The 11,409-nt window shown below is 31.7% G+C and overlaps 1 protein-coding gene across 4 annotated transcripts in view; it reads left to right on the top strand.

Annotated features, from left to right (window-relative positions):
- The first annotated feature begins 4,336 nt into the window (after positions 1-4,336).
- Positions 4,337-11,409, top strand: part of LOC126761537 (uncharacterized) — a 79,399-nt gene continuing 72,326 nt past the window's right edge. For all 4 annotated transcript variants that reach the window (XR_007667374.1, XR_007667375.1, XR_007667376.1 and 1 more), the window contains exon 1: positions 4,337-5,208. Coding sequence is in view for 1 of the 4 variants with exons in the window: in XM_050477835.1 (XP_050333792.1) it covers positions 5,139-5,208 (70 nt within the window). In the remaining 3 variants the exon portion in view is untranslated. The remainder of the gene's footprint in view (positions 5,209-11,409) is intronic.

Here is an 11,409-nt window from a genome sequence, read left to right as displayed (position 1 = left end):
CGTGCTGTCCCTTCCGGTTAAACAATGCAAATGAATTTATTAATTCCGCAAGGCAGCAGCCAAGGAAATGAAGAAAAAATGCGTAAAAACGATAAGGCAAAAATCGAAATCGACAGCGCTGGTGAAAAATTGTTTCCTTCCAGCATTTTTCATTCGGCCAGCAAATCCAGGCGCTGACCGCTTTGCAACCATTTTTTTTTTAATTTTATTTCACTAGTTTGTGTGTATTTTTTATTTCGATTTATTTCATTTTGTTTATCACTTTTCCGCTCTTTTATGCCGTTTTTTTTGTCACTCGCCCGCTCGCGGTGCAATACATTAATCCTTCATCTGTCGCTTCCATTGTTAATGTCCTTTGAAGCAGCCACGCTCATGTCAGCCGCTGTTCGTTGCATGTACTTTCGGCTTGTCTGTATGTTTTGTGTGTGTATATTGTCTGTTGGACTGGTGTCATATGATGGTAATTCAATTCGAAATCGATTGAAATGTAAAAGCCGTTGTGCTCTAGGAGAGTAGAGAGTGGAGAGTAGCAAAAAGATCATGACTTTTATGTACGACTTGCCATCAATTCAGTGGAAAGCGCTGAGGAAACGGATGAACGACTGAATGATTAAATGATTGAGTGACTGCAGCTAATGTCCGTGTGTGTATGCGTTTGCATGTACTCGTGTGTTGATGGGTGAACGGGTTGCTTTTATTTGCCATGGGTTGTCAAACTAACCATTTACGGGCGTGGAAACGGACAGAGCAAATATGACAGATAAAAACCTAAATTGAAATAAAAGAACAAAAAATAAATTAAAAAACCCAAAAAAATGTATAAAAAATTTGAATAAAAGAAAGAAAATTGGGATAAACTTAATTTAATTAAAACAAAATAAACTAAATTAAGTTAGTTAATTTAAAATTTATATTAAATTTAAAGTTCAAAATCAAATTCAAAAAAAAAATTCAACATAAAATCGATAAATTCTAAAATTAAAACTAAATTTAAAATTCAAGCTCACATTCAAAAAATATTAAACTTTAAAATTCTATGAAATCTAAAATTGAAATTAAACTTAGAATTATAATTAAAATTAAAACAAAAATTGATATTCAATAAAAATTCTATGAAATCTAAAATTAAATTAAAAATTAATTAAAATTTAAATTAAAGCTAATATTAAAATCAAATTAAATTAAATTAAGATTATAATTAAAATAAAATTAGAATTAAAATTAAAATGAAAATTAAAACAGAAATTGCTATGAAATCGAAAATTAAAATTCAATTAAAAATGAATATTAAAATTAAATTAAACTACAATTAAAATTAAATTTGAAACCAAGACTGAGACTTAAATTAAAATTAAAAGTATTATTAAATTAAACTTAGACTTATAGAAAAAATTATAATTAAATTAAAAGTAATTAAAAAAATTAAATTAAATTAAAATAAAATTAAAATCAAAATTAAAATTAAATAACAATTGAAAATAAAACTTAAATTATAATTAAATTATATTTAGACTTATAATAAAAATTAAAATCAAATTAAAAGTGAAATTCAAATTTAAAAAATTAAAATTAAATTAAAATAAAATTAAACTTAGAATTATAAGAAAAATTTATATTTAAATTAAAACTAAAATTAAATTACAATTAAATTTAAATTCATAATTAAAACTAAAACCTAAATTATAATTAAAATTATAATTAAATTATATTCAGAATTATAAAAAAATTAAAACTAAAATTAAATTAAATTAAAATTAAAAAAAAATAAAACAAAAATTAAATCCAAATTCACAATAAAAATTCAATGAAATCTAAAATTATATTAAATTAAAATTAAAATAAATTCAAATTCACATTCAAATTCAAATTAAAAAAAATCTTAAGAGCTCAATGAAATCTAACATTAAAATTAAAGTCAAATTGAAATTAAACTAAACTAAATTAAAATCAAATTTAAAATTAAAATCTAGCAGAAAAACGAGTAAAAAAGTTATCCCAAAAACAGTTTGGCAATCATTCAGAGCATAAGATATATTTTGAAAACTCGCTTCTTTATCGGTCAAAAATATTTTAAACACTGCTTTTCGCACATTGACATTTCAATTATATTTCTGATAAGACCTTTCTGCAATATATAGCTCGTAACTATAAAAAAAAAATTAATAAGAAATTTTTTTCGAAAGCTCTTCTACAATCTGCTCCTATAGACTAAAACTAATTACTCTATTATTCTTTTTACATATAGTGAAATCACTGCCAGTTTAAAAAATAATTGCAAACTATCCGTATTTATTATAAATTTTACAAAATTCTATCACCGAAGCTAATTTCAGTGCATTGTCATAGTAACTTATACACGCTCACTCATCCATATTTTATTTGCAGCAATTTTCCTGCATAAAATCAACATATTTATTTACCGTAATTAATAACACTCCACTCTGTCATGCCGCAAAATCGCTGCATAGCAACACTGAAAACGCTAAATAAATTTCTCCAACCATAAAAGCACTTGTTGATGCTAATTTATATTGAAATAAACTCTAACGGCATAATGTTTCGATATTTTAATGGATTTGCGTTGTGCAAATATGACCACGTCCAAGTTAGTTAATTATATTTGATAGGCGCCTAAAGTTATGCTAATAAAATTTATTGATACAGATGTGTCTAAAACTGTGCGATTATCACTTGTTTTCAATATACATATTGCAAATAATGTATATTCAATATTAGTGGAAGCCTAGTAGCTAGTCTAGTGCTTATCTACGAGTAAATACTGGGTGTTCTAATGCAGTAATGCTAAAGCTTAACGATTATTATTGACATTTTTACTAAAACAAATCAAAACTTTGAACAATTAAACATAATTATGTAACATCAAAAAATATTATTGGCTTTTAAACACACTACTAGAGATAAATTCTTCTGCAGTTGTTGTGTTACAAATATAATATTTGTAAAATACAAACAAATATTGTGGCAAAAAATGACAAGAAATATTTGAAATCTATTGACGGTATTGTAATCATTACAAAAAATCGCTATTAACTAATCATTACAGAAAAGGACTCTAAAATTTTTTAATCATTACCGGAGAGTAGGCTAAAATTCCGTACTGATTACATAACGCATATTAAATTATAATCATTGCAAAAGGAAATTTTAACATTTGTTACTAAGAAATTATTCCATACTATCTAAGATTCTATGAAAAAATCAAATAAATACTATAATCGAAAAATATTGACTAATTTATCATCTTTGTGATACTGCAATGATTACAAAAAGGGACTGCAAAATGTTGTAATCATTACAAAGAAGAACTCGTTTGTAATCATTACTGTATTCATCACACAAATGGGGAAAAGAAAAGAATTCTCAACATTGATAATCAATACAAAAAATTATTTTAAACTTTGTAATCATTACATCATAAATATTGTAATTAGAATAGAAAAGGCTGCCAAACTCTTGTAATCATTACAAAACGTATTTCAAACTCAGTTCACAAACAGATCCTATACTTTTTTAGTTCTAAAAAACTATTCTACATTTTACTGAATAAAACAAATCCTTCATTCATTTGTAATCATTACTAAACCATCTGTAAATTTTTTAATGACTACAAAGATGATTCATAACTTTCTCAATCATTACAAAAAAAATACGAAACCTTTTAAATTTTTACAAAAAGGAGCACAAATCTGTAATCTTGTAATCATTACATCACAACTTTTGTAATCAATTAAAAAAAGTTGCTAAACTTTTGTAATCATTATAAATTCTAAACTTTTGTACTAATTACAGAAACATATCTAAATAATTCTAAAAAACTGTTTTACATTTTACTGGACATCAGAAATCCTTCATTAATTTGTAATCATTACTAAAAACATCTATAAACCTTTTAATGATTACAAAGAAGATTCATCTTTACAAAAAGATTTCAAAATTTTACAAAAACGAATTACAAATCTGTAATCTTGTAATCATTACATATAGTATTCTAAATCTATTTGTAATGATTACAATTTTTTTTAACTCTAACCAAACTTATTCCCAAAAGATGAAGCTTGTTTGTTAATAAAACAATAAAAACAAATTGTCAAATAAAAATCCGATTTGCATTAAGCTTCGCAAGCTAACGTAAATGGACCCACTATCGTCCATCACAACGAATCCAATTATAGCTTAATTAATAGCAACGAAATAGCATTTGGACTATGTTCTAATTATAGTATGTATTTGTTTTTGTTTTTTACTCAATCGCAATTACAGGCGTCTGGTATAACAGTGACCATCGCGATTGGGTTCGTATTGCTGGCCGATAGTACCCGCTTTACCCTGCTAAAGGGTTGAGACCGTTATCACTGCGCAAGCCATCATTTACCAGCAGCAGCAGCGGTAGCATCAACGCTTGTCCACCCCCACCACCCACACCGCACAGCGCCGGCAGCCATTGCACCAACAACACCACAACCAATAACAACAACTACAACTACAACAGCAACACAAATAGCACAACAACAACTACAACAAACAATAGCCACAGCACAGTAGGCGCAGCCACATGCAATAATCACACTAACCAACACAAAGCGAAAGGTGGCAGCACAACCACAACAACAACAACAACAACTGCAACACATACGTTAGACGCGCTAGGTACACCAACAGCCAGCAGAAAGGGCAGTACACCGGGCAATCCATTGCAGGTGAAATATTTTGAATTCCCACCGAATCTCGCGCTACTAGCAACCGGTTCAACACCATCGCTGGCGACAACAACAGCCGTCGCTTTAGCCGCATCCACCACAAGCACCCCTGCACTCACATCCGCCACTAATTCACCCAAACATTTCTACCAACCACAACATCACTCACACTATTACCAACCGCATTTACACCAACACCCACACCCACACCACCATCATTCCAGCAAAGTCAACGCACATCAACAGTCGCAACATCAAATAGCACAACAGTCGCGCCAACATTACCAACACCACTCAAAGCAATCGCGTGCCGAATTCGACACCGATTTTAGCAGCGAAGCCGAGGAGCAACTAAGCCCGCCGTCAGTCCTAAACGAAGCGGGTGTAGAAGTCGTTTTAGCCACGCCACCAGCAAATAAAATGGGCCGACGCGAAATTAAGCGGTCGAACACCAGCGGTTCAACCATAAAGTCCTACGATGGTGGTAGCGGTAAGTCCGAAAAAATAGCTGTAAGCAAATATTTCATTTGGTCCTATGCAAATTGGAAAATAGTGTAATGCCGAAATGTGTTGGTGTTGTTTGTGTGTGACGGCAACAGGTAGCTGAGTACATTCATTCGGAATGCGTATATTGCGATGCACATGCCCCAACATGAATAAACGTGCTTCTGTATTGGCATATTAATCAACTAGCAGTATAATACCTGATTTGAATATTCGTAAAAATCATTTTTTTTTGTATATTTCGATAGCTTATGGCTTCAAAAATAACATACAAAAATATTAATGAATATTCCGAATATTTTTTAGTTGATGATTTCTAAAATGTAGCCGCTCAGTAATTTTTTTAAATCAAAACAAAATCATTCGTTAATGTTGATTTTTTTCTGCTTATTTCGCATACATTGTGACAAAAATTGTAATTGAATACTCCGCATAAATCATATTTCAAAAAAAATGCAAAGTTGGTAGGACTGTCCTTACTTACTATGCCAAATCTGAGCAGTTTGTTTACAGCAGCTGCTTAAGTCGGTACACCTCAGTAGTGCGTTGCGATTTTTGCAATGAATAAAAATATCGAAGAGAGAACTTGTCTAAAATTTTGCATTTCTAACAAAATATCGTGCGCGGAATCATTGCGAATATTGTAAAAGGCTTACGGTGATTCAGTTTTAGCAAAAACACCACAAACGAATTGTACAAAGCCTTCAAAGACGTTCGAGAGATCGTTGCAGACATATCTCTTTCTAGATGCCTTTCGACCACATCAACTGATGAAAATATTATAAAAATGAAGGATATGGTGCTTGAAAATTGTCCGACAACTGTTAGAGAGATAACATGAGAGCTAGTCCGTTCGAATGATTTTGGTGGATATTTAGAGGGTTACGTACCTCTCTTGATCGACTCGTTTCGATAAAGCTGATTTTTTTATTTAGACATGGTTGATCTCACATTTATGGAAAGCAATATAACTTCTGATGAGACATTTTGACATACAAACAAGTCAACAGTCATTGTAATGGAGTGAAAAAACGAGCCGAAACCAAAAAAATCACTCCCAAGCCGCTCAAAAATCAAGGTGATTCTGATTGTTTTCTCGATGTTCATGGTTTGGTGCATTATGAATTTGTTCCAGTGGGACAAACGGTCAATAAGAAGCTCTATATGGCCGTATAGAGGTGCTTGCATCAGAAAATTCACCGAAAACGGCCGGAATTGTGGAAGAACTATTTATGGATAACGCCCCATCTCATCGAACCACAATTGTGACGGAATTTAAAGCTAAAAACGCAATGAATTCCATCAATCAACCACCGTATTCACCAGATTTGGCTAAGTGTAATTTTTTTTGTTCCCCAAACTGAAACTGCCATTCTATGAAACTCGTTTTTAGTCGATCGAAGCGATTAAACAAGGATCACTGAAGGATCATATCGCTATCACAAAAAGTGCTTTTGAAAATTGTTTCGAAGACTGGAAAAATCGTTGAGATTTTTTTTTAAAGTATCTCACTTTGTTAACTCAATTTTATTTAACAATGATAGGTCATTATATAGGGAATAGCTTACTGATTTATTTATATTTATATTGACCAAGACCTTCATGAAAAGCGAAGACGAAGAAGAACGTTGACCTCTTTTTTTCATACATGAATAACAAAGAGTTATTCGGTGCAAGTCAGGGCTAGTTGTTTCACTCGATGTGAAGAGCTTATAAGAATTTACGATTTTTGTAGAGGCGTTTCGAAGCTATAGTGATTTCTTACCATTCCTGTCGACCAAACGGCACGAACATTTTTTTGAGCTATTATCAAATTGTGTGGGATCCGAACAAGGAGCAATTTTTATACAATCAAATGTTCATGCCATATTGAATGTATTCTGTTCCCACTACCTATACTTGCCTCACTGCTATCTAACGATAGATCACGATCTTGTAATATCAGTTTCGTGCAACATAAATAGTTTCCGAAACAACAATTGATTTTGGATCAAAAAATCCTCATTGGAGTGATCTACGCATTCACCACTTGATGGAGATTCAGAGATCTCCATAAAGAGACTGAAGAGAAGAAATTATGAATTATACATATTAACTTTTCTATAATATGAGAGTAGTAAAACCTTTTTAAATTTCCTACAATGGGTCCTGGAGGACGATCCGCTTAGAAAATTAGGAGGTTCCTTGAAGTGTTTAGTTAAGTTGCTTTAAAGATAAACGATGTTATGGTCGTATATACTATTATTTTATCAAATGAAATGCAGCGCTATTTGAACCAAGAGTAAAAATCTAAACGTAAAATAAGTTAAAATAGTTAAAATTGAAGTTCCACGTTTGTGGCTTCCATAATAATATTCTTTTTTAAATTCTCATGACTTAACCTTACTTCAAAATCTCGATGAGTAAGCGAAAAACCCTATAGTTCCGATCACATACAATTGGTTGATAAGTAAACCTCATTTTCCACCCTTTAGTGGTTTGTATATAAATAAAAATTATTCCTTAATCCTAAATATCTGTATTTCGTTATCTGTGTGTATGTATATTTCCGAGTTCGACTTTTTTCACACCCAGCTTTACAACATCACTTAAACTGTGAAATATACCTCTCATGCAAAAAATGAAATGACGTATTCATAGCTACAGTTACATGAGGCGATAAATAATTACAAATTAAGCAAACACAGAAACAAATAAAGTAATTTGCATAAATTTTTATCACACAGCAACAACTAGTACGAGTACATCTGCTTCCTAGTTATGTCAAGAAATGCGCCCAAGATTCGGACATAAAGTTTTGCAATGACTCACGCATGGGAAAAATATGTGTCACATTACTCAATAAAATATATTTAGATCAGTTGCTTATCATAAAGCGTTTATAAATAGTTAAATGCATTACCTAAGTGATATGTGTTACACGATGAGTCAAGAAATGAGGAAAAGCAAAGCTGCTCTAGGAGATGTGCTGTAAGGAAATATAAAAAAAAACAAAAAAAAATATTGTGTATAAAAACGATATGAAAGCTTAGAGGGTGCTGAGTGTTAATTTAATAATTTATGTAATCAAAACCTTGGATTAATGTAATTATGTTTAGATTAGCTTAATTGGAAATATATATTTTTCTATTTTATAAACTTGCAATGAATCTGTGGTCTCGATTTAATTTAGACAAATTTCTAAGTAAATGCTAAAATATAGTACATAAAATAAAATATTTCACTGCTATATTAGCTATTCCTTTGTTATAAATATTCGTCGCGTTGATAGTTATATACCCAGTAAGCAATTTGAGCAGTTTAAGACCCTTAAAAGCCTCTTTTATATACATATGTATACAAACAAGTAAAGGATCTATGAAAAGCTGTGCAACTTGTCTATTGTACTCTCTCTCAAACAGTGGAAATTGAATACTAAACTAAAGTATCTAAAATTTGACCGATGAACTGAGATTGAACCAATTCGGCGACAGCGATTCACAATTCTTACAAACTTAGTAGGAAAAATGTATATATTCACAAAAATGTTACAATTTAAAGCCACAAAACCACTAACAATTAATTAACAAACTACCCTCGAGCGTTACGCTAAGCCAGAAATCCGCTCAGGTATTTGTTACAACAACAACACAGCGCGACCAACGCTTAATTGGCACCGTCTGAGCTACACGCGCCTAGGCCAGCCTAACACCAAACTAATGAGTGTGCTGAGCCCCAAGCGTAATGAATGGGTGGTGCAACGATTCGCGGTTGCATAAACTGCCCCCAAACCAGCATTAAGAGCTGGTTAAAAGCAGTTTAATATGGACAAGCGATAAGCTCATTGCTATTTAGTATGTGTGTATAAATGCGTGGAAGGGCTTGGCTGTATTGCAGGAAAGCGGTGTATTTCAAGTTTGACCGATAATAATTTTGTTATCCAATGCGCGTTTCGAGTAATCGCTATTCCATAATTATCAAAACGTATTCATATATATATATACATATTTATGTACTTATAGCGTGTTCATAATTGTGAAGACAGTATGTATATCTTGTATAATAAAGAGTTTTTTGAATGCAAACAAACCTTGCTGTGCGTTAGGAGATAATCACGAATAAATCAATCACCTATTAGGCACGAAGAAGTTGAGGATTCTGTAAACATTTTTCCATTCAGTAACGCCTTTTCTGCTACAATAACAACAAAGTTCAGAGAACAACAAAACTATTGTTTTAAATAATATCTATATAATCTACTGATCGCATGTAGTATCATAAACTATCAAGCAAAATATAATATCCAAATTGTACTGAAATATATCTTTTATCGATCCAGATGAGCTAACTTTACACGTACATAAGCATGGGACAAAAAATGATAATTTATTTACTTGTGGAAGGGATAGAGAGAATAGTAAGACTTTGTTCATAATATTAAAATTCTTAATATATTCTTCAAAATGTATGTAGTCACCCTCAAAGTAATCCCCCTTGGCAGCAATTCATTTGTGCCAAAGTTTCCTTCGAATCCATGAAACAGTTGTTAAAGTCAATTTCTGAAATAGTCTTCAATGCGCGTAGCGATCCACGTTTAATGTTTTCAATTGACTCAAATCGGTTTTCCGGGAGCGGTCGTTTGGGTTTGTTGAATAGCCAGAAATCATACGGAGTCAGGCGAATACGCTGGTTTCAGCACGATATTGGTTGAAAATTTGTCGAACAACTCACGAAGAGTCTTTGTAGTATGCGATGGTGCATTATCGGGGTGTAAAAACAAAGAGATGTCGATCCATAATTTCAGCCTATTTCCAAGAATAGCTTCAAGAAAATGACACATAACACTCAAATAGTATTTCTTGTTGGCAGTTTGGCCAGTCGGAAGAATTTCGGAGTGCACCACACCTCGGTAATCGAGGAAAACTGACAACATAACCTTGAGTTTTGACCTGCTTTTTAATAGTTTTTTCGACTTCAGCTCACCTTTGTCACGATAATCGGCTGATTGATCGTCTGTTTCCAGATCGTAAGCATATATTCACTTATCAGAAAGCATTCTTTAGCAAACGTAACGTTTTTTGAACAAATTTAGTGATTTTGGAACCAATTAGGCTTTCACTTCCCTTGCGGCAAATGATCTTTCAATGGTTTCCACTAACCCTTCCTATATTTCAACAATGCCAGTAAGATCTTTAAATGTTATTCGTCGATTAACACTGGGATGTAATTATTATTTTTGATTTATTTTTGATGTAATAATAAAGAATGCTTTATTCTACGATGTAATTTCCCTTCTATAGTACTGTCCTCGACTATGCGCTATTCAATATTTCGATGTCGTTAAAAAAAGACGTTCTTACCATCTTCAGCTTTTCATTTAAATCAAATAAACCTTTTGAGCAAAAAGTTTTGAGTCTGGGAAAAAAGTAATACTCCCTAGAGTTCAAATCTGAGAAATATCACCCCAACGTAAATAATTTCACGAATAATTTCCGGCTTTACTGCCTCTTGGAACCTTCTTGCATGCATTGCCTCACTTTTAGTAGTCCGATTATTATTACTTCTTCTTTTTACTGGCGTAGACACCGCATGCGCGATTATATATTATTTTGAATATATTAAGGTAAATTTGTAGATTTGTAACACCTATCGAGTCATGGTTTTGCATCAATTTTGTTTTTCTATATCAGGAAAGAATTCTTTAACAAAACAAGAAGTTCACTTTTTCTTTTGTAAATAGAAACAGCAGAGGTATCATCACTTTGATAACAATAACTTGAGAACAATTGAATGAAAAGTCATTCGACTTTAGTAGTATGTTGTTTAAAGTTAGAGCTCTAAGACAAGAATAGATATTTTTGGTGGAGCGACCTCTTGGTTGGCCAAAGGTTCTCCAGCTTAAACTTTTACATACAACCGGCATTGAAATTAAAAATTGAAAGCATTCACGCCTTATATAGACAAAGGTAGGTAGTTTTTGAAAAAAAAAAAAAAAATCATGGTTTGGTGGCACCCATTAAAAACGAAAGCTAAAATAACAAAAATGAAACAGGCGATCTGAGCTCGGGAAGAAGAGGATAGACGTGTTGAAAAGTTCTTATTTTTATTTTTTTCATTTCTTACCATTTTGAAAAGGTATTTTTTTAATTAATTTATTTATTTTTATTTTTTTTAATTTTTTTTTTATATATTTTTTTTAATAAAGGAC

Source organism: Bactrocera neohumeralis, chromosome 2, assembly GCF_024586455.1.
Source record: "Bactrocera neohumeralis isolate Rockhampton chromosome 2, APGP_CSIRO_Bneo_wtdbg2-racon-allhic-juicebox.fasta_v2, whole genome shotgun sequence".
In the NCBI taxonomy this organism is placed as follows: domain Eukaryota; kingdom Metazoa; phylum Arthropoda; class Insecta; order Diptera; family Tephritidae; genus Bactrocera; species Bactrocera neohumeralis.
The sequence above is the reverse complement of the archived record's forward strand: the minus strand, read 5'-3'. Positions and strand labels throughout refer to the sequence as shown.